Genomic DNA, 24,456 nt, shown 5'->3' on the forward strand with positions numbered 1-24,456 from the left:
CATTGTTGTTTGAAAAAATAGTGAGATCAACGTCATTGTAATATTCTTGTGGAAGATTTTTATATTCTGCATCATTGTCACATATATCTTGTACGGGTATTTCAGGCAAAGTTGTATATCTTGAAAAATTCTTGGTAGTTTTTTAAAAAATCTTAAAAATTATAAAAAAATAGAATTAATAGAAATTAATAAAATTTAAAAAAACACGTTTAATTTATGTTTTCTTCTGGAGTTTTTTTTTTTTTAAAAAAAAGACGTGTCTTATTGTATGACTGACAAAAGAAGTTTCGTAAGACCTCCGCACGTAAGAGGTAACTCTCCAATAATGAAGTTCAAAGGAATTGACGGTTTGAGAGGTACGGCACCAGTTAGATACCAAGTCTGCGTCGGAACCTTCTCATTAAAATTTTGAACGGCCAGCAACAAGTGTATGGGAAGTAATAATGGCCATATGAGCTAGTTCTATACGTATCGTTATCTTTAAAACGTGACTGTAAAAGGGCTTATTAGAAATCATATATGATTTTGATATAATCTTGTGACAGTATTTGACAGAGGTTCGGCGTTGTTGAAATAGTTATTGATTAGTTTATTCCATGTTTCTGTTACTGAATCTTGGTGCTAGAAATAAGTTAGAGAATAGAATCAGTTAAAGCTAGCAATCTAGTGAAACAGTTAATCAGCAAGAAAAAGTTTATTTTTTTGATAGAGGAATTGAAGAAAGATATATAAATTGTTAAAAAATGAAAAATCTTAAAATGCTTTTAAAAGAGTAAACATTCTTCATGCACATTTAAGATAGGGTAAATGTCACCGGACTTTTGTCGAATTTCAAACATTAGATGCCAAACTATGCACCAAGTGCAGATCCAACCATTTTTCTTTACCAGATCCGTGTAAATGACATGGATCTGTGTTTGAGAGTCTGGTGCCATGTGAACCATGGAGTTGATGGCTTCATCATTCATGTATTATTTCAATTTATAAAGGCTATATTAATTGATGCACATAGTAAAGCATTATGTATGCATTTAACATGAGAACACCTAGTTTGCATTTGATTTCCCACAGATATCAAGTCCGAGGGGATCCGAAATCAATGATAAATGAAATCCATAGTTTTAACCAACTGTAGGTTTGAGCATCAACCACCTAGAATGGATCTCAAATCCATGCTATATTGTAAAATGCATGGACTTAAGTTCTGGGGGTGTTAGACTTCAAAAGATCACCATCGATCTCAAGTCCATGGTAGTCAAAATTCAATTCTAGGGAAACATAAAAGATGACCAGAAAAACCAGTCAACTTTTGCAATTTGTCTATTTTGATGATGTTGGGCTCGGGAGGGGCGAAGACAAAAACTTTTCATGAAGGGAGACTAAATTAAAGTTTCTAAATTTTGATTAGAACAGAAATATCATTTTTCAAAATTTTTATATAGAACAAGTGAAATTGTTTTAAATTTATATGTAATTTTTTTTAGGTAGGGGCTCCTCCCTTAAGCTCAAATTCTCCCGAATCAGCACTAACCTCAACCATTTGCACTTGAAGAATGAAGAAATCAAAGAAATTTAAGTTGGTAGTGTTTCAGATTTCAGCTGATAGGGTAACGACTGAGCCTAATGGGGTTAAAGGTCTGAACTGTCAGATTTCACAAAATGGTTGGCCTTCTCGTCTTTGAGAAAGGGGGAGAGAAACACCAAAAAAGGAAATTACAGTTACGCAACTCAACAAGTGTGCATATTACAAAAGAAAACTCATTTTTAAGGTTTTTCATGACTGCCTCACTTTTTAAAATACATTTCCATTGCATCTTTTGGTCGCCGTCGTCAAGTTATCCCTAACTCCATTTGAGTTATTAGAATCCAATGGCCACACTGACTCTCAACCCCACGTTGCTTTCGCAAGATTTAGAAAGCTGGCGAACTCAACCAACTAACTCCTCCTTGGAGTCATTGCCTTGGAAGATCAAGGTCAAATGTTCTTGTGTATTCACTCTTTGTGGCTTTGTTTGGCAAAATTGTTTCATGAATCTGTTTCAAAATTATATTTTTTATATTTGATCTAAGCTTTGAGCCATATTCATGTAACAATTACATACTGTTTTGTTTACCAAACGGAGACTTAATAGCCTCAAGGAACATAAAATGGTGGAATGTGTTTGGAATAATATAATATGGGGGTGAACATAAAAAACATTAGATTTTCTAGAAAAAAAATCTCTAAATCACACATATCACTGAATTCGCCATTCTGTTAGGTCTCTTACATGTATGACAGACTCTTTTTCTTTCATCTGCGGTATGTGTTTTATTTTCCTTTTTTGCTGTCTTTCTACTGGTTGAGAACTCCAACTTGATTTTTCATATCAGAAAGCATTCATGAAGCTATTATACTTTTTTCATCATCAACCAATGTTCTTTGCGCTGGCCCTTTATTAATATCTTTCCTCTACATTAGCATTGAAACCTCTGATTGACTTATCTTTCAATTTGAAAAATCCCCAAGTAGCGGGGACTTTCACTCTCCCACTTTCGAAGAGAGAGAGGGAGAGAATTGACTTGTGGTCAAAAAATTTGTGTTTTTCTTACATTGCTTGAAAGCCGGATGGGTGCTCAAATGAAAAATCTTAAAAGCGAGGGCGTGTTTGTAGTATGCTCATTTCTTGAGAGCGTTTTTCGTAAATTAATTCAAACCATGGACCAGTTGTACTGGAGAAGGGGAAAAAGAGAAACAGTACAAATGGAATTGCTTAGGGGAAGAGTTGATTTCCACGTCTCCCGTTAGTAGGAGGCGCGGTGAATCGTCTTCTTCCCTCTCCCTTCATTCCTCTCTCCCTCTCTCTCTCTCTCTCTCTCTCTCTCTTTCTCTCTCAATGGATCCTTCACGAGCCCGCTCTCACTCTCTTGGCCAATCGGAAATCAATTGGGACAGGTTAGTCTCTCTAGCTCTCTCTCTGTGCGTTCCTTTTGAGAGGTGATATCTGTTTCTAATCACTGATTTCTTTGATGGGTTTGTATAATTCTTGTTTCTTGACGCTCATATCGGTGCCTGAATCAAGATTCCATTTAAGGAGTGTGCCTTTTCTTGCTCAAGTTCTGTGACTTTTCTCCTTCTGCACCTTGTATTTCTTGTTTCCCTTGCCATTCTGGGAAATCGATTGTGGCTAGTTTCATATATACAAAATTCAACTTGATGGGCCTCTCTCTCTCGAGTTTGAATGGCAGATTGACAATCTTTTAAAAATTTGGCTATGTTGGGTTTCGTTTAGCTCTTTGGTCGCCGTGTCATCTTTGGTCTACATTGTCGTGTCACCAATCTGATTCTACTTTCCGACCATCAAAGAAAAGTCATATTTCTTGGAAATAACTTATGAAATCTGGCAGGTTTTCAGATGAAATGCAAAAAATGAAACAGAAAAAACATACACTGGTAAACTAATTTTTGTCTGTCATTTGATATCAGATCATCGTGAATTCTTGATATTTTATGATTATGTCGCTGTGGTATGTGTAAATTATTCAAATAAATAACATATATTCCGGAATGCTCCAAACTCCCTGCTAAATTCTTGGAAAGGTGTTTCGATGGGTAGGGAAATTACGTACATTCATAGCATCTATTTTGTGAATTCATTGAAGTTGTTGAATCTGAAAGTCTAACCAGAAGTTTTTGGACCGATAATTCTTAATCAGTTTCGTTGTTGAATGAGAGATGTGGTACATATTCATATCTGCAGCCAACGGAAAATGCTTCCATGTATAAACCAGTTTCTGTTTGCCATAGTAGCTTTATGTCATACAGTAGTTACTAGTAGATATGAATCATCGTGTAGAAGATTCATCTCTCTTATTAGCTTCATTAATATAGTATCCCTCAATAGGGATGTGATGGTTGGTAGCTTGATCAGATAAGGTTCTCCAATATGATGAAATACTTAAAGACAGATGCATTGATGTTAGGGCATGGCACTTCTATTCTTCTGGGGATTTGATGCATAAAAATAATAAATAACCACTGAAAAGGGGGAACCATTGTGGAGCAGATTTGTCTCTCTTATTAGCTACACGGATACAATATCCTCCATAGGTACGTGATAATCAGATAAAAGTTCTCCAATATGAAGGAATACTTAGATAAAGTTATGTTCGAGCATAGCACTTTTATTCTTCTACATGCTGTCCTCCCTTTTCATTTGTTCTTTCTTGTGCTACATCAAGTCCCGAAGGAAGGGATTATTGTTTCACACTGCCACTCTCTTCCTCAAGGGAGGATGCTCCTCGAAGACTCTATTAAGAAGAAGAGAATCAATGTGATGCCCTAAATAGGGCTCTTCTATACTTGGATACCAACTCAGATTGGACTAGGGGGTCTGGAGGACTGCCATACAAATCTGAAACTCCACCAATGGCTGTCATGGTTCCTCACTTGTAACCTGGAAATGCCTATTAGTTATGTAGATGAGTACCCTATCATTCAAAATGAACAAACCAGCAATTTATAAGCACAATCCCTTTAGAAAGAACTGTATAGAATGCATGATCTGATAGTTCTGATGGCATCATGTAATATTCTTGGTTATGTTGGTGGTTTCATACAAGATAAGACTAGAGGATGAAATTATGAAATTTAGTCAGTGGCACTGATTTGTACCATCTGCTTCTTGAACAATTGTAGTTTGTCATGGCTGACTCTATGATTCTAATTTTATCTTATTAAATGTTGCCTCCATCAAATTCTCTGGTTTGGTCATTTAGTTTGATGGCTTATGCAATCTAGCTGCTCCGATGTCCTTTGTGATGGTTGGGTGCATTTGTGAAAATGGGCAGTTTCTGGTAGCCATTGCCATGTGATTGGCCTATAAATATTTCCCGGAAATGGCAGTGATAACTGGGATCTTTTTGCACTGTGAGTTTGAGTTGCATATACAACCTTTTTCTTTCCAACTGCAGATAACTTTCAAGTTGGAATCAAGTGTCTTGAAAAAAAAAAAGGTTTTTGATTTTCCAAGTCGATCTGCCAAAGATCTGAATGAATGATGAAAAGTTCTGGATGTATTATAACAGTAAGGCTTGCAGCTCTGCAATGAATAATTTTAAATTGAATTGCATCATGACAGTTTTAGTTGGTCCCATTCGATATCTGGTTGCTTATAGTGTGACTTGCAGAAATTTGTCTCAGTTTGACATTTGTTCCTTGTTGCTGCAGGCTTGATAAAACTAAATTTTATGTGGTAGGGGCAGGCCTCTTTACTGGTATTACGGTGGCACTGTATCCTGTCTCTGTTGTGAAAACCCGGCTACAGGTTGCTTCAAAGGATGCCATAGAGAGAAATGCTTTATCAGTTGTGAGAAATATTTTGAAAACTGAAGGCATTCCTGGCCTCTATAGGGGCTTTGGCATCGTTATCACAGGTGCCATTCCTGCCAGGATCATATTCCTTACGTCTTTGGAGACGACCAAGGCAGCTACTCTGAAGCTGACTGAGCAATTTAATCTTTCTGAACCAACACAAGCAGCTATTGCTAATGGAGTTGCTGGTTTGACGTCATCTCTTCTTTCCCAGGCAGTTTTTGTTCCCCTTGATGTGGTAAGCAGTTACTGTTTTTATTTGATGTGGTATTGCATGGATGCCTTCTGCAGTGCGTTCCCCAATTTTAGCCTGTCTTCTACTCTAATTAGAAAAATTAGAACTCACCATTTTCTATATGGTTTAACAGAAAAAAGATGTAGATGGGGGTGCAACACTATAATATGTGGATTTTTTTCCATATATGGCAGAAAAACTTAAGAAGATTGTGCTTCTATTATCTTTGACTGTTTTTTATTATGACTCCCCCTCCTCTCTCTCTCTTTGTGTTCTGCTACTTGTTTTTGTTTTATGGTGATTGATAAGGTAGTGCACATATGCCTCTATGTGTGATTAAATCTAGCTGCTCCATCATATAAGCAATATTTAATCAGAAGCAGAAGAAGAAGGCAATTTAGAGGCTTCAAAGTTGACAAATATTCCCAAACTAATCATTTACTCACTAACTAGTAACACGTGCATGTGCATGTTATATGTAAACCTTGTAAAAGAGAAGATGTTACCCATGTCCTTTCTCTAGAAAGGGAGGGACAGAAAGGTTCCTCTTGGAAATGGAGGGAAAACTGGAAAAGAGCTCTGGGCTGGAAATAATAAATAAAGAAAACATCAACTAATATTACAAATTTATCAGACAAATTAAAGACTTAAATCCTTGAACGATCCCCACTAGCTTCTTTGATGATGTAAACACTCCCATGCCTTAACCCCTTGGCTATGTTTTATTCTACATCCTTTGCAAAGACAGGTAAAGACTACATAATAATTAGCCTGGTCATATGACTGAGACACTGAAATTAGATGCCTTTCAATACCAGGAACATGGTAAAGACAAACAACCATCATTTGAAGAAACCTGGGCACTCTGAATGTGTGTAATGGGGTAAAGGGTCCCATCTCCACTGGCTTTTATCATGGCCTTTATAGACTTTAATTTCAGAAAATTTACCTGCATTACCTGTGACATGGTTGCTTCCTCCTGAGTCAATAAATTAGGCTTCCTCATTAGGGACCAATGATTCATTTTCAGGTTCTAAAACACCATAGATAGGATAGCATTGCTTGACTGGTATGCATTATCATCCTGATTTTGAATAAAAGTAAAAGTATTGTGCTCAGCTTTCTTTGCATTGGCTGCTCCATATGACAACAAATCCCAAAGAGTCTAAACTCCAAAGCACTATGATGTTTTTTTTTTCTTACACAACTGACATATGCACACACCCTGCTACAGAACACCATTTGATTTTCAGTACCACTGGCATTATGAGGCGATGGTAGAATTCCCCCTCTACCTTCCAGCACTTTATGGTTGTTGTCTTGCTGTTCACTTTTCCTTTTTCTGTGCATGTGAAACTTCATACTGCAATAGCTTATGTAATGTGTCATATGTAGGCAGATTTTATGCACTGCCAAGACACTACCACTGAAGTAAATTAGGTCCTAGAGCAGGCAAAATCTGTTGGACCTTATCCACATATTGAGATTGGTTTTGGACCATCTGAGATGCCTTCGTTTTGTTCATATTCCATAACCTTTGAGTTCTTTCTCTTTCAATTTTGAATGTTCAACTGCACAGCTTGCAACTGTGGAACTTGAGAGTACATCTCAAGGAGCTTCCACCGGAGCTTCTTAGCATTAATCCCATCATCAATGCTAATGAGCATTCATGTGACAAACTAGATAACAGATATGCAACAAGCATTCCACCTCCGTCTCCAAAGACGAAAAGTAGGGCCACATGTGAGGAATGACTTCTGTTCTCTCTTTTCCCTTTTGTCAAAGTTCAATTAGCTCAGGTTGGTATAAGACCAGATTCACCCAAGTGTCCCATCAGATTTAAATTTTAAACTCTCAAGAAATTGAGGTTTTGACTTTTCCAAAGCAGGTAATTTGAAGGTGTGAGCTTCTCGGGAACAAGTTGGGAAAGGGAGTATAAATTTATGGTAATGTAAAGGGGAACTTCAGCTGTGCAAGAGAAATTAAGGCTACGAATGGTATGAAGAGTAAAGGGGTTCAAAACTATGAAGAGAGACACGTGTATGAAATGGAAACCTTTTTTTGACTGCACCAAGGAGAGAATAGAGGACCAAAGGAGGGAAAGAGGCAGGAGGAAAAAGAATAAATGACGAAGAGATCAACAGAAAGGCAGTGTGGCTACAAATGGTTGTAGGGAAAACAACAACCCCAATGAAACCAACTAGAGCAGAATCTGCCCAGACATGAAGCTGATTCAGACAGATGAAGAAGAGGTTTAAGAAAAGGATAGAGAGAGAGGGAGGGCTTAGACCAAACTGCTGATTACCCACCCACCTGCATTGATATTATGAAAATATTTTCCAGGATAACAACTTGAAGAGGTAGGAGGAGAAAGTTCACTAGAATGCCAGTGAAGACACATGATGGAGAGGCAAAAGCATCCAGCTATTTCTTTAAGAGCATTAAATGGAGAAGATTTGACATTAGGCAAATGACTAGAATATCCTCAAATTAGTAGCTGTTTCATGTGTGTCTAACAAAAAAAAAAAAAAAAAAGTGAACCAGTGCCACTACTACGAGACATGCCCATCTCCTGATATAGCTGTTTTTGTGGACATGCCTTGTGGAAAAGTGTGTGCAGTGCATTAAAAGAGTAGATCATTCTTCCTTCCTTCTCCATCTTTTTCATGGTTTGCTGATTCATTATGATTTGAAAATGCTGAAACAATTGTCTATCACCATCTGGTATTTCTATTCTGTTCATGAATGTTAAGGTGCACCAAAATATATTGCTGGAGATATCATTGTTACTAAAATTATCTTTGTATAAATCAACTCATTTTTCTGGCCCATTGATTTATCAAATTTCACATGAGGATTTTATTTCAGATAAGTCAAAAGTTAATGGTGCAAGGGTATTCTGGTAACATGAGATATAGTGGTGGATTAGATGTTGCTCGCCGGATCTTGAAATCTGATGGATTTAGAGGGTTATACAGGGGTTTTGGTTTGTCAATTATGACTTATTCCCCTTCCAGTGCAGTATGGTGGGCCAGTTATGGTTCAAGCCAGCGCTATATTTGGAGGTAATTTTCCCTCTTCATATCTGAGCCATGAAACATTTATAATATTCTGTATTGATGTTATTCCACTGAATCCTGTAAAACCATCTTGTGCTAATATTGAATTTATAAGCAAGTCGTGTAGAATAGTTATGCCTACTGGTCAAGTCTATGATTTCTTAAGGTCTTTAAGCAACTAGGGCACCTTTTCCTGCTGATGTTAATGCAAGTTGATCAAAGGTCTAATAGGAGGCGGCAAAGGAAGGCAGAACAAATCATGGGAAGAGTATTTACAAAAGGACAGGAGAAGCAACATATTGTGATTAGGAACTATCAACTATTTGAAGGAGTAACACTCATCCGCCTAATTTGCAGAGATAGCCAATCGATTTTTCATAGTTTAACAGCAAAGCTGCTTTGTCGATGAGATATCCCACTCTTTTTTTAGATAGAAATGACTCCATGAAGCTGACATTGCACTGTGAAGCAGATAAATTGCCACTTCTTTTTGCAAGTTGGCAATCTTGTAAATAAAAGCTAACATTTGTTAAAGCCCCCTTTCTGCAGTGCATTCTTGTCAAGTTTTCCTTCGAGCTGTTTCTTTTCATGCCATTTGATGCTTTTACAAATATCTTTCAGATTTCATGCATTACAGTTTGTTTTTTCCTATTGGTTAAATTTGGGTTATTTCCTTTTTACTTTACTATTTTCTTTCTTGTACTAGTTTCTTGCTGGGTCATTTTCTTTTACTTTTCTGCTTTCTTACTTGTACTATGCTCACATTATCTTATGCCTTCGGTTTTTTGTTATTTTTTCTCTGTTTTTAATTATATTCTGTTTCCTAAGATATGTGCAGATTATGGTTGTTCTTATTATTATTGATATTCTCTATCACACGGGTACTGCTCTTAATGAGCAGTATCAGTACCGTACTGGTACGATACAGATATGCACTTGGGTGCGGCTCGGGTACATGTTTGACCATATCGAGTACGGTCAACGTACTTGGGTACGTATCTGGCATTTTTTGGACTCGATCAAAGTTGACCGAGTCCCAAACTATCTTTAGATTAGGGTTTTTTTTTTTTTTTAAAAAAACTTTTAAACAAAACACAAACCCTCGACTTTTGTCAAGGGTTCTATGTATTACCCACAACAGCAGCGCATGTGGATCTCTCCGGTGATGTTGGCTGCTTCGTCGACTGGTTTCTGGCGGTTTCTGGTGAGAGGCAATGTCTCCAGAGAAGGGCGACGCAGCTGTTGTTATTCAGTGTCTTCTCCGTCGACTGATTTGGGCATTTTTTGTTGAAGCTTCATATTTAAGCTTCTTTTTGTTCCGGCAGTCTCCTATCGTCCAGCAGTCTATCCATTTACTTCCGGCGGCAGGTTTAGAATCGTCTGGCCTTCTTTTATGACCCGCATCAACTATTTTTTTTTCTTCTTCAAAAATCATATTGTCTGCACTTTATCTTTTACATTTATATGCAACCATATTTTTTTTTCAGATAACCGTGCGCATGCTCCTATGTTATTTTCTGTAACTAACCCGTTCCATTTCAGCATTTAGCACTTAGATTCCAGTTCTACAATGCTGAGTCGTGGTTCGTATTTGACTGTCTAAGGGGCTGCTCAGTTGTTTGGTACATGATTTTCCTCATTCAATTGCAACTTTGCAAGATATGCAGCAGATGACTTTGAGATTGATATGTATTTTGTCCATATGCTTAAAGTTTTTCATAGGTTTCTTAAACATACTACTGCAAGAGCCGTTGGTATATATCTTCTGTGTTGTTTACTTGTTTCTGTTGATATATGTTTTCTATGTTGTTTACTTGTTTATCATTTCTTAGTAAGTTTTCTTTGTTATATATATATATATATATATATATATATATATATAATACACACACGGCCGTACCCTCGCACCCAAGTTTTTTGTAAATGGTCCGTACCCGTACCTATGTGACATAGATGAGATTCAAAGGCAAAAAAGTGAAGATGAATGAAAAGAAGAAATTCATGGGAAACTGCATATCAGCTAAAGCAGGAAGCATTGAGAGTTAAACATTCAAGTAAGTTGGCAGAAACTCACATGATTTACCACTTTGCTTGTTTTTGGTAAAAGTTTGAGAAAGCATTAATGCCCACTTACTCGAATGTTTAACTATCCATGCTTCTTGCTTTAGCCTGATATGCAGCTTTCCATGAATTTCTTCTTTTCATTCGTCTTCACTTTTTTGCCTTTGAATTTCATTATTATTATTATTATTATTAATTTTATTTTGTTGGCCTAATAAAGTAGATGCAGTCAACAAATTTTTTGCTGTTTCCTGGGATAGTACTGAACAAATTCTTTAAGCTGCTTTAATAGTAGCTTCTAATGTTATAAGCTTTGCAGATTCAAGCTTTAGTTTCTGCATTCATATATTTACAAAGATGCTGATGGCTACCTTCTGCTGTCCAGGCTCTTAGGTTATACTGCTGATAACAAGGAGCTAGCTCCTAAACAGTGGGAGATAGTTCTAGTTCAAGCAACTGGAGGAATAATAGCAGGTGCCACAGCTTCTTTTGTCACAACACCTTTGGATACTATTAAAACTCGAAGACAGGTATTATCTTCATTTTCTTATGTAACAGGAATATGGTTTTTTTGGATATTGGACCCATATCCATTGGATCCAGTTTGAATTCGGGTCCAGATACAAGTCTGGTTTTGGGGGAGATATGGTATAACTGACATCACATATGCTGTTGACAGTATTGAGCCAGCAAGTGGTTAACCATATACCATGTATATGGACTTGGATTTTGAGGAATTTGACCTTAGTGTTAATGTTGTTTAGTTTGCTTATGAGAATCTGAATGTTTATTTTGCTATTTTGTTGTTCTCTAGGTAATGGAAGTTGAAAAGAGAGAAACAACCAGACAAGCTATTAGAAAATTGATTGCTGAAGATGGATGGAAAGGCCTTTACAGAGGTTTGGGTCCAAGGTTTATTAGCATGTCAGCTTGGGGGACCTCAATGATATTAGCTTATGAATATCTCAGTATGTTTCTCTCTTTTTGTTTCAATGGATTTCTTCTTTATGATAATGATGTTCGCTTATGCTTCTCTTTAATTAGTTGTACTGTTCTTAGCAAGTTCTAGAGTACTCCAGCCATTGCGAAACATCACTCTATAAGGTTTGAATCAGCAAATCTTTTACATAAACTTCTGAAGGTTATAAAAGGGGTATTAGGAGTGAATGTATGTCCTTGCAATATGAGAAGAAACTGTAAGAGCAATAATATATGTACGTGATCTACGTATTCCTCTTCCATAATGATTATCCTCTTTCTCTACTTTTCTCACCTCGTATCTTCCTTTTATTCTACTCGCTTCACTTGTTTCTTGTGTGAACATTCTAAACTGATAACCTTCACCTGATACTTGAACATTGTGAGTAGCAAGTCCTGTATTCGGTCCTAGTCGCTGATGTTTTCATCCCTTTTTCTGCTTAGTTTTCGCCTTTTTCTTCTCTTTTCTTGCATTTTCTATTGCTATCTTTTTGGCATTTGCATGTATTCTTTGGGTTCTATCTCTCATATTTATCTGTTGTTTTCTTTTTGTGTATTGTTCATCTTTATGCTTTCTTTAGATATGCATGTCGCAACTGTAACAGACCAATGACTAACTAAAATTCTATTATCCTTTTCCTATCTTAGATCGTGTAATAAATTTAATTTCTACTCAATTTTTTTAGCTAATCTTCACCTTAATTTTATTCATTTTACACTCAGGCCTTCTGAAGTGGCCTTAGACTACTCCGATGGCCTTTTTTGTGAATAAGTGGTAATGCACCAGTACTTTGCATGAAATCAAGAGAGGACCTAGAAGAGGATTCTTATATTGGTACTTGGCTAAAGAGGAAACCTTTCAAGAGGAAAACGCTTTTAAAGGGACCTTGATTCCCAGTCAAGAACACATTACATGGTATCAGAGTGACCCGGTCTTGGTCATAATGTTCAGAGTCACATGTTTAGTCATATATATTATATAAAGCGGCCACATTAGATGTGAAGTTTAAACTTGAGCCTTTATTGTGATTTTAGTGAACAAATTGTGGATATTTATGTATAGGTTTTTTGACTTTATAAAACCTCAAAAGGTTTTCATATGGAAGGTGAACACTGAAACTCAATATAGGAAAGTTTGCAACTGTAGCATCTTGGGTTATTTGAATTGTATGAAGGCCATTATTATACATCGACTTTTCTCAGTTTTTTATTTGAGATGATATTTGCCTTCAGAGGTGTGCGCTAGGGAATTTGTACTATTCATGACTGCATGCCATTTGCAGAGCTACATGACATACTCCTAGGACATGAAACCATGTGAATCTTCTCAAGAGAAAATGTCCTTTGTCTGTCTGTCCGACTCTTGCTGCACCTATGAAACTTGAAGCTCCAATCTTGCAAAGAGCTGTTTAACTTTAGAGGTTTCCGTTTGGTTGATGTGGTCAAGGAACACCTAGAACGAGGCGAGCTATGCTGGCTTTCTGGACACAGGGGCTCCGATATTTCAAAAGTGGTTTCAGATGATAAAACTGGAAGTTCAGTTGGCTGTCATTTTCTATTAATATGTATGGGGTTTTGCATTTGGATCTGATATGCATGTCCATGTTCAAATGTGTATGTTCGAACACACTGAAGGTTGTATTTTTGACAGCAACCTTGTCATAATTGTCAGTGTAGCTTCATCACTTGATGTGACCTGAATCACCTGGCTTGATTAGCTTGGATCTTTGCAGTTAAGATAGCATTGCATATATCTGTACTTCGTAGCCTCAATTTTTTGCCCAGGATTCAATTAAAGCTGCTGAATTTACTGTTGATGAGTATACCTGACGACCCAATCCGAAAACACAAACCGAATACATGTGACAAATACCAATCAGCGTTGTAACTGGCTTCAGTTGCATCTAGAACTTTATGAACCAAGACAGAAAGTAACTGAGGACATATGGCATCCAAAATTCCAAACACCTGAATCTCTTATATGTATGATTGCTGTTACGTCACAATTTCCACTTGGTATGTTGCAGCATCCCTTTGATATTTTTTGGCTTTTCTTTTGAGAAATCCTGCGTGTTTATTTGCTTTAGTTGACAAATAGTTAAAGTGCTACCTGGGATTCTGCTAGTTTTTCCATTTGATAGGTCACGTTTACTTGGAACTGAAAAGTTGATAGCTGTAGACTATTTTCTAGAATGCCCAGAAGTCTATGACACTCCCAACTCAAAGTTGTTATGAATCCTACTTAAGGTTCGGTTTTATATTGCAAGTGCTTCTGATTTTTTTGCATGATGTCCATTGTGTAATCAATGCGTTGTTCATTGCTTCTTTTTTTGATAAACTATTTATTTATTCTTGCTAGAAGTACATGCATTATTGATTGTTAACATGCTATGAGAAGGATAGATCAATTTTTCTAGCAAATTGGTGACTACTTAATGGTGTTGTCTATCTATTGTCCCTCTTAGTCTTATTTGTTTTTTTTTTCTGGCTGCAGAGCGCTTGTGTGCAAAGGACTAAGTTTAGTCTGCTTTCGACTGTTGATCCTGCAGTTTTTTCCTTCCGGGTCACAACTATCTTCTTTGCCCTGAAGTTTGTTAACATACTTCTGGAGATCTAACAAATTTTGATGATACATGCCTTAAAACTTCATTGGACGGCTGGGGAGAGAAAAAGGATGGTAAAAGAGATGTTATAATGGTGCTTCTTCCAGTCTTCTGGAAATTTAACAGTTTCCGTCAACTGGGCTGCAAATTGTAGCACTTGTAATTGCAAAATATGTGGTAAATTCATTTCTTTGTGCCTTTTTTTCCCATTGGGAGAGATTGGTCACAAGGTCCTCATTGATTCTGTACTAAACCTGACTCAGCGAATGGTGATATAGTGAATACAAGTCTCTGGTTTCTTTCTTTTTTTCAATCAAGAGAAATGTTATTTTTCTTTTTTTCAATCAAGAGAAATGTTATTTTCTTCTCTTTTCATTTTTCTATGTGCTTTTCCAATCCAGGCCTCATTTTGTGCACCCTGTTGTTCCCAAAGTTTGAGTTGGACTAACTTTCCTGCACGCACACACACACACAGTGTGAGTGAGAGAGAGAGAAATTGAAAGTGCTAACACAAACTTGCTTCTTGTTGAATATTGAAATTATGCATAAACCTTTTCAAAACGACATCACAGTTGATCAAAATTTCATCTGATTGAAAAGGGGTGTTCCATTTCGATCCAGCTTATTAAGCTAGTTCAGTAGAAAAATAAAGTAAAGAAACAAAAGGAAATCTGTTTAGCTTATTTATGGCTTTATCTTAGTTGAAATTTGCTTTTATCTTCTTAGCTAATAGATTTGTGAGAAAAAAACTAGCAAACTCACGCCTTTTGAGCGAAGAAGCAAAGAATCATCCTTTAATGACAAGTTAGTATTTTACTGGCGTTGGATTTTAACAATCAGAAAGAAACAGTTTCAACCATCCGATTCTCGGAAAATTGTAGTAATTAAGTGGGAAATGTAAGTAAGCAAGTGCACTAAATTGCTCAAAGGAGATTACGTGTCCCATGGAGGGTTTCCTTTTTTATTTTCTGAAAAATTACATAAGAATTCCAACCTTTCTCATTTTCCTAATACATGCCCAACTTATTCAATTGACTAACATTTACAAGTCATTATCAAGTACGTGCTTTTAGTTATCATCGTCCACTTAACCGCAACCAATTGATCATGATTTAGTTAGGTAAAATGAATTTTCACCCTCGAGATAGCTTATACATTTCTTTCATTTACATATTTCCTTTATAGTTTTTACAAATTTTATAGTTTTTCTTAAACCAAATTTTCAGCCTGTTTGTAACTAACCACTCTTCCAAACTCTAGATATTCTAGGGGAGCAAAAGCTTGAAAACTTACCACATAAAAAAGAGGCTCGAAGGGTCCCTCATTCCACTGCCCTTGGGGTTTTGGGCTACGTTGGAACTTCGACATCAATTGGAGTGTCACGGTCCACTGTTTACAATTCAGGGGAGTAGCACCAATAAGAATTGAATTAACAATGTATCTTCTACGAGACCGTATGCTCAACAAGCTATCCTTATACCCTTTGGGGCCCCAAATTCTACACGTTCAAAATCAAACTCCCTCTCTCTCTCTCTCTCTCGTGGGTTTGAACCCCATTGGACTTATAAAAGAATGTATGACAGGCAGGGAGGGGTAGAGGTAGGTGTGAGCTACTTGTGAGAAATTGCCCACACGGATTCCAAAAAGCATCTAATTTATATATTGATATTTCTTTGGAATTTTTCTCATTTACATATTGGTGCCCCTTAAAATTTAAAAACTTAGTACCCCTTAGCTAGAATGTTTTGGCTCCCCCCATGACAGGTCAATCCCAGCATGGGTAAGTGACCCACCTCATGAGTGGTTGTAGAGGGACCAGGTCTCTCACTTCAAGAGTTGTTTTTTTTTTTGCTTTAAAAAGTAAGAATTCTCTCTCTCTCTCCCTATATACATACACATATAAGGAAACAAATAGATGAGGTTGTAAATTGACTTATTCTTTCATAGCCAACAACAATCTAAAGAAATCTGACCCACTGTTTCATGTCCATTCCGGAAATGGGAACGGATTGATATGTTACCTAACTATATAATAGTACACTTTGTTGTTGTGTATCTTTCACTAAGTTAAAAACCCATTTGATCCACCCAACAGATAAAGGAAAATTAAAGAGTAGGAGGGGTGCATAATGTGATCCCCTTAAGAGAGATCCCCACAATGGGAGTCCAATGGAATAATAATGCATCCCTTCTTGCTTTTCCAACCAACGATTTAGAAATCAAAAGGCTGCCTTTTGATCTTGCTTTTAACCCTAAAGCATGACCTTGTTGCTTGTTGTATAGACAATATATCTATAAAAGTGGATGTGGATCACTGAAAAAGAGACGGCACATCAAATTGAAATGAAGGAAAGGGACTATTGGGCATTCCAATCTTCTATTTTAAAATGGGTGTAAGGGGAAAAAGGAAAACAACTTTTCTTTAGGTCTCAAATATTCTATGAGAGATTTTGATTCCCCCTAGGAGAGAAAGACCAAGAATCCTTGAAATTAAGAAAATCATTACCTTGTGGTGTACAAATCATTTGGGGGTAAAGCTTTTGGGAATAAGATCCATCATCCATGATGCTCATTATTATTATTGTTTTTTAAGGATAAATCAGTTATTAAATTTCTCCCATGGCTCAAGTGGTACCTCCATGATCAATGGATTATGGTAGGGAAGCTTGCAAGGCATTATATAATCGACCACTCTTAAACACCACAAGGACTTTTCTTCTTGAGAAAGGCAATGATCATCACTGGACCACTGACTTTCTATCCTTCTCATAAATCCTTAACTTTGCTCTTCTCAATTCTCTATTTTCCCCTACTTTTTCTAAGGCAGGGAAATCAAGTTTTCATTGGCCATAACAAGGATAATGTGAGCCCATCTGGTCTTACAGCAGACTTTCACCTTCAAAACCCTGGAAGATTGCTATGGAGGGAAGTAAATTTTCACATTTTATCTATGTCACATAAGTGCGGGTACAAGTATTATATGATATAACCATTTCGCATCATATGTCAGTCAAGGTCCTTGTTGGTAAAACCCTGCTTAAGATTACAGTAAAACCTTTGATTGTATCAACTTCAGTCGCAATTCTGTTTCATGGAGTGTTTAGAGGTTACGACTTGGGATAGTTGTGGTTCTCCTCTCTTTGTGCTCTCAAAAAGATGTGGTTGTAAAGTGTCACTGTGCTTCACTCAAATTTATAATGCACCTTATCTTACTCGATAGATAAAATTTTGTTGGATGATGTACCTTTCCAACGGACAAAAGGTATCCAATAATACTTAAAACACCATAGTTAAAGATCATTGTTTATTTTTTCACAATCTCAATTCAATCCAAAACCTCTACTTATATGTAAATAAGCAATAACCAGATACATGTGTATATTTAAATGAAATATGAAAGAAGGTACTTTTCCATTCATTATTTTCCTTTTGCTTTCCCTCCATCGAAACAAGGCGTAAGACTATATTTGTTGGGTGAAGGAGAAGAAAACATGGGGATTAAGCTGGTAATTAACGATATATGCCAAAACCGATCAAAGTAATTAAGGGGGTGTTTGATAGCATGACAACAAGTTTCAATATATATTTTCCATGTTGTACATGGTTGAAAGATTTCAGGAAAAATAGTTGGACCCTCATATACCGTACGGCACAATTTTCTTCTCAAGTTTCAACCTTTTGCAATCACAGTAGTATTGAATTTTTTCTGTCGCATTTGATTTACAGAACCCAATTAATGTTTTCCAGGGTTACCTTTGTAGGAAATCTCCGCAAACAACGACCCTTCATCATGCTCGGAAGGGCATAGCTCAAACGAGCGGACTTGAGGTGTGTTTCCAGTTCAAAATCCATGGGAAGCTATGCTCCTATACCATGAGGGTGATGGGTCTTATGTGCAAGTTGAAGCATGTGGAGCACGCACCATCTGACATTAGCGGAGCCAGAAAAATTGGTTGGAGGGGCATACTCATATCTGGTGGGACAATTATATATATATAAGGATAAATGTTTAAATATACTCATTTAAAAATAAATAAATTTTTAAGAGACTGGTATAGACAATTGCCTACACCAATGACCATGTGGCTCTGCCACGGCCACCTGGTAATGTACTAATGCAGTTTTAGACCCTGAAAGCAAGGAGAAGGAGGGGAGCTTCGACTCTCACTGGCAGGCATAACCCTCTCGCTCATGGGAAAATAATGGGCCTTCACTATTTTTTTGCAGCAATTATGCTTGTATGGCGAGCACCCAAGTGGGTGCTTCAAGTCTCTTGCAATTATTCTTGTATTCTTTCCTTTCACTTGTTTCACTATATGAAGGACCAAAAAAAATTCACATGAAATTTTAGGAAGACCTCTATATCAGATTTTGTTAAAATACCATCGTTTTCAGCAGACCTTTTTTCTCTCTTTTAAATAAGGGAGAAACCCGAGCTTCTTTGGAGTACAGGATGAGATGCTATAGAGTTACCATGCCCTCCTACTGTAAAAGCTCTAAGCAACTCTGCCTTTCACAGGAAAAGTCAATCTGCTTGCTTGGATAACTCTATCTGCCAAAAAAACACTGGAAGTTTGCATTATACAAGACATGAAAGTTCTGAAGAGCTTCTCTAGTGTCCAGGTGTTCTGGATTTACTATCTGATGTGGAGGTGTCCGCTGAAAAACCAGAAGTTTAAGAGATACACAAGTAATCAAACCGGCCATGAGAGAAGCTTCCCCATTGCTTTAGCCTTACAGTGAACCTCTGTCAACTTGAATCCCTTTAAGCCAGTTAACCGCCAAGTAGACCCCCCAAGGCTGGAAAATGTTCATCAGGTGAGCAGAAGCAGCTCAAAGAAAGGCCGAGGCCCTCCCCTGCCCCCGTGATCCAGACTGCTTCGAACCAGGGTGGAGCCGTGGTACATCCGTGGAAAATGCTCAATCAAATTAACAGTTCTTTGTCTTAATGCTACAGAACAATAAATTTTCTGCCACATCCGGTCCGGTTCTTATAAATGAACAAGAGAGTAATGCCTGCGAAATTGATGAACTATTTTCTCAAAGATAAACTAAAAAAAAAAAAAAGAGTTCATCGACGCTACAATATATGGCACATCAAGAGGCAAAAGACCATTTTGCAGAAAACCTTTTTGTGTTGACAAAAATCTTGAAAGGATTCATAAGAACGCGCTTGCATAAGTGGCAAAGAACATACGGACACGAACGGACAACGATATATAGTGGCGTGGCTAGTGACAGAAGCTCAGGAAGAATCCAAAAAAGGTGGGCAGTCTTTAAATAAGAGCAATGTGGAAGGATAAAGCAGATCACATCGAACAGTGTGATGTAACATGCAATACTAAGACAAAATAAAGCAAGAACATAACAAACTGTATGATGTAACATGCAATATGAAGACTACAGCTGGAGAATCTTTAAAATCAGAAAAGGACGCAATTTTTGATAGCCAGTACCCAAATCTGCATATAAATCTCCGCAGCAAAGAAGCCAAATCAAATGAACAAAAAAGGAAAATAAAAAACGGAACTTAAAGAAAAAGTTAAGAACAGTATGGCACACGAAAAATGTGAGGAACACAAATTCTTGGACAAGAAAAATGTTAAACAAAAGGGTCTGTGAAACAGTAAGAGCATCTATGGACAGGGATCACCAACTCCTACTTGTGTATTTGTTTAAAACAAGTTGGTATATATATACGTGAATTTTATCAATTGAAACCAGGGGCAGAAGATCCTTCAGGTATTAAAGGAGAACGAATCGACTTTTTTTATTGAGAACTTCCAAAAGCTCATGTGCATGAATTTTCTGGTTCTGCCCCCGCTTATCATGTTCACCTTCTTATGGATCAAACTTCAGATTACATTGTTTCAACAAAAAGATGCGTTCTTTATATAAAAGAACATGCAGCAGCTATTTTTTCTGATTTAGAGGAAAATATACATCCTATTATCCATGCAAGGTAAAGGGTTCAAGAGGTTCCTAAAAAACTATAGGTAAAGAATGGTAAACAAGAATATGCAACAAAAAAATCTATGGATAAAAGAATGGTAATGAAACAAGAAAAGATGATTTTTTTCTGAGGAAACAGAGGGAGAGAAGAAAAGGAGAAGATGCTTTTAAGTGCAACTGGAAGATTTAATCACTGGAATGTTTAGAATGGAGCGGTAAAAAGACCTGCCATGCAGGCAGGAAAGAAAACTGTGAAGATTCTGAAGAATCAGTAAGTATAGACAAAGTGCTAGAAATCTGAGTTAGGTAAGTAACTAAATCCAATATTTACGAGCAATTACAGGAAAGCAATGCCAATCTGAGAACAAATAAAGAGAGACAAAAAGAATCAAATGAACAGAGATCACAAGTGACAGGATCACCGATTCACCAGGGTGCCATTTACGATTATTGCCACAATCATCCACGCGAAGAATGCAAACAAGCAGAAGTGTCCAAACAAGAAACACACTCAGGAAAGTAGAAAAAGGAATTGCCGTGCAAATCCTCTGCTACAAAGACATTGGTGCTTTATGAAACGAACGGCCAACATTTTCAGCACATTTCAACATGCTCAAAGTTTCAAACCAAAGGAAAAGCTAATTATCTTCACAAGATTCAACGCCAATCGACAGAAAGGATAGAAGCTATCATTTTCTGCACAACTCAGTGCCAAACAGATGTAAAAGGAGATAAAGGCCAAATATGAACAGATATCCCTCGATCATACATACATAAAAAGCAGTGTTCAGTACAAACTTTTAGGATCACATATATAGACTTCTAGCTATAAGATATATCAAACCTAACCAAGTCATAACGTGGATAAATTAACAGAAGAGGAGCTATAACAGAGCTGCTTATGTACGTTGCAAAATTAGGAGGCTGATGTCTCCTCTACCACCCTAAGAACCAGGACTTAAGAGAGCTATATGAGAGGGAAATCGAACAGCCCATCTTAAGATCAAACACCAACAGTAGCAGTCCTGGGCTTCACCCTGCAGACCAGAGGGTTCTTCATCTCCATGGACATTTTGAGACATTCTGAGAGATCAACGGTGGGTGCACCAGGAAGCCACTCATAGTTCTGAAGCAACTGAGCTAGCCACAGATGAATGCTAGCTAAACCCATGGCTTTCCCTGGACAAACTCGCCGGCCGGCGCCGAATGGCGCCAGCCTCAGATCGGTGCCGAGAACGCTCACTTCTTCTCCGGCCATGAACCTGTCGGGATTGAATACCTCCGGCCTCTCCCAGATATGCTCGTCGTGTGTGATAGCCCACATATTCACCATGGCAGTCGTGCCGACGGGAATATGTTGGCCGCCGACGTCGACGTCGTGGATGGCGAGGCGAGCCCAGGAGAGGAGGGGGCCGGGTGGGTGCATCCTGAGCGCCTCCTTGACAATGGCTTGGAGGTAGCTGAGTTTGGGCAGGTCTGAATCCCACACCCCTCTGCCTCTGCCAACTACAGAGTCGATCTCCGATTGCGCTCGCCTCTGTACCTCTGGGTGCAGGACCATGCGCGCCATGACCCACTCCAACAGGATGGCCACTGTGTCTGTGCCACGGAAGATCATCTCCTGCAGCAATGGGGAACATTAACCATTACACAGAGAGCGAGAGAGAGAGTGTGTGAAACTGCTACAGTTTTGTTTCTCAATAAATGTTCCTGTTAATTAGTATTGTTTTTCAGAACTTCTTAAATTGGAATCATGCTTCAGAGAGATTTTTACCATAAATGGATGCGATCTCCACGTTCAAAAGTTTTAAGAATCAGGAACACACTCTCTCTCTCTCTCTCTCTCTCTCTCTCTCTTTTGTCATTTTGTAACCTACATGTGAGGGCAGGATATTTTCCTGCTCATAAAACTTGCAAAACTTACACTCTAAAATGCAAGCTTCAATTATAAAACTCTAAAGCAAGACCGCCAATCAAAAATTGGGTTTTATTAAGTAAAAAAGAAACATTTATTTTTTGATGCATGCCTGATAGTACTTGCTGCCAAGGTGGTGTAAAGTCTGCTAACAGGGAAAGGCTTTGTAAATAGAACAAAAAAGTTAAGCCTTTTGTTGCAAAAAGGTATAAATTAGGTTCATTCTATGTGATACTGTTATAAGACAAAAGCTCGGTTGCAAATTGTGCAGAACACCTTAATAAAAAAACGGTTGTACGTACGCATATGTACGAGTATAATTCCAATGCCAAGAAGAAAAGCTATCGCTTGGACGCAGACAGCAGAACGTGAACTAAGTCTTCGAAAGCAAGCTTTTGATGAGAAGTACTCACAAAACTGCACTACCAAACTAAGTAAAAAAACTGATCTAACGCTTCTTGAGTAGGAAGAAAAGCTTTACTTGTAATAAATCATGAGAAGGTCTGATCAAGAAGGAAAACATAAAAAACTTCAGCAGTAGAAGATTACCATCATGATTTGGAAGTTAATTTTAAGAGATACAATTCTCAAATAACTTCCCACCTTAAGAACTTAAAGAGAATTGTAAGAGAAACAAGAAAAGTGAACAGTAATTACTTACCCAGAGAACAGCAATCATATCAGAGTCAGTTAACCTGTTCTCTTCCTGTGAACCAAGTAAAGCATCCACAAAATCACCATCATCTTCATCACCACTCTTCATTGTTCTCCCCTTGTCTCTGTGTTCCTCAATGATTTTTCCGACGAACTCGTTCACCTGAGAAACTAATTTCTGGCAACGCCTTCTCACTCCCTGCAGATCCAACCACCTCAGGAATGGAAGGTGGTCGCCCCAGTTAAGCACCCCCAGCAGCTCGTACCCTTCCTCCACCATCTCTGCCAGTCGCCGGCCCTCACCGCTGCTGCCGGAGAACTCAAAAGTCCGCCCAAAGACCGTCCACATGACGTGGTTTAGGGACCCCAGGTGCAGAATTCTTCTCAATTTAACATCACCATTGGCGCCCGTGGACGCCAGAACCTCCGCCACCATCTTCTCGCCGATGGCTCGGCGGCCCCCGGCGGCTGCTTCGATCCTCCGCCGACTGAAGAAGTGGGAGGCGGCGATGCGGCGGAGGTTGCGCCAGTAGTCTCCGTAGGGAGCGAACCCCATAGCCCGGTGGAAGAGGAGCTCATAGGCCGACTCCTTAGGCGGGCGGTCAGCAAAGGCCGGGCTACACAGGATCTCCCTCGCGGTCTCCGGCGAGCTCGAGACAACAACGCGGGTGAGGCCCACGCTGAAGGACATGACGTCGAGAGCGGAGAGGGAGCGAGCGGTGGCAGAGAGCCAGCGGTGCGGGGTGGCGGATGCCATGACGGGCAGGCAGCCGAATAGCGGGATGCCGGCGGGGCCGCGGAGAGGCGAGCGGCGGAGGGACCACGCCAGTCCGCCGGGAGGGAAGAAGAGAGCAAGAGCAACAAAGGCAAGGAAGAGGATGAGGAATTGGGTAGTGAGGGAGAGCGGGGAGCTGGTGAACGACAAGGGGATGGCCAGCATCCACCAGGTGGAGTCCATCATAGACGCCATGAAAGCTTAGAGAGAGAAGGAAAGAGAGAGCAACAGCTGCAGCAGTAGCAGTTTGATCAGGCTATCAGCTACCCACCAAGAAGGAATGTTGCACAAAGAGAGAGAAAGAGATGAGAGACTGCCTTGTGTGAGGTGCATGCAATACGTCGAGCCTCTTTAAATAGAGGGGTAGAGAGAGAGAGAGAGAGAGAGAGAGAGAGAGGGGAAATGTGTGTTTTTTTAATTATTTATTCTTATTTAGATTTATTTTTGTTTTAGCGATAAATTTTCTTTTTATTTATTTATTTATTTTAGAGAGGGTGACGTCAAGGTAGGGAGGCATTTTCTTTTTAATTTCTTTTTTTTTCACTGGTTTTTTTTTATATTGAGAGTAAAGGCGGTCACAGATGAAGGTGTCCGAAGAAGAGGCAGCAAAGGGCAAGCATGAGACAGAGAGATTGGATGAGGACCGCACATCTTGGTTGATGAACGGGCATCATGGGCCCACGCTTACGTACTGCATGCTTGGCGAGCGCGAGACGTGTGGTTTCAGTTTTTTATGCATTCTTCATTTTTTCCCTTTTCTTTAATTCGAGTCCCCCTTTTCTTCCGTTTTGTAATCCACCACCTACTTTTTTTTTTTCATTTGACTAATGACAACGCATTTTTTTCTAATTCATTTATAAAAAACCATGCA

At 38.4% G+C, this 24,456-nt stretch overlaps 2 protein-coding genes across 2 annotated transcripts; one reads left to right on the plus strand and one right to left on the minus strand.

Moving 5' to 3' along the window:
* The first annotated feature begins 2,761 nt into the window (after window positions 1-2,761).
* On the plus strand, window positions 2,762-14,664 carry LOC116258844 (uncharacterized). Its single transcript, XM_031636258.2, has 6 exons — window positions 2,762-2,935; window positions 5,210-5,591; window positions 8,457-8,653; window positions 11,094-11,238; window positions 11,523-11,676; window positions 14,181-14,664. Exons 1-6 carry the CDS (start codon window positions 2,877-2,879, stop codon window positions 14,201-14,203), a joined length of 960 nt encoding a protein of 319 aa, XP_031492118.1. The 5' UTR covers window positions 2,762-2,876; the 3' UTR covers window positions 14,204-14,664.
* Window positions 14,665-20,951: 6,287 nt separating this feature from the next.
* Window positions 20,952-23,898, minus strand: LOC116258459 (cytochrome P450 78A5). Its single transcript, XM_031635623.2, has 2 exons — window positions 22,818-23,898; window positions 20,952-21,862 (listed from the first exon to the last, which is right to left on the minus strand). Exons 1-2 carry the CDS (start codon window positions 23,778-23,780, stop codon window positions 21,245-21,247), a joined length of 1,581 nt encoding a protein of 526 aa, XP_031491483.1. The 5' UTR covers window positions 23,781-23,898; the 3' UTR covers window positions 20,952-21,244.
* Between the last annotated feature and the right edge of the window lie 558 nt (window positions 23,899-24,456).

This window comes from Nymphaea colorata, chromosome 8, assembly GCF_008831285.2.
Source record: "Nymphaea colorata isolate Beijing-Zhang1983 chromosome 8, ASM883128v2, whole genome shotgun sequence".
In the NCBI taxonomy this organism is placed as follows: Eukaryota; Viridiplantae; Streptophyta; class Magnoliopsida; order Nymphaeales; family Nymphaeaceae; genus Nymphaea; species Nymphaea colorata.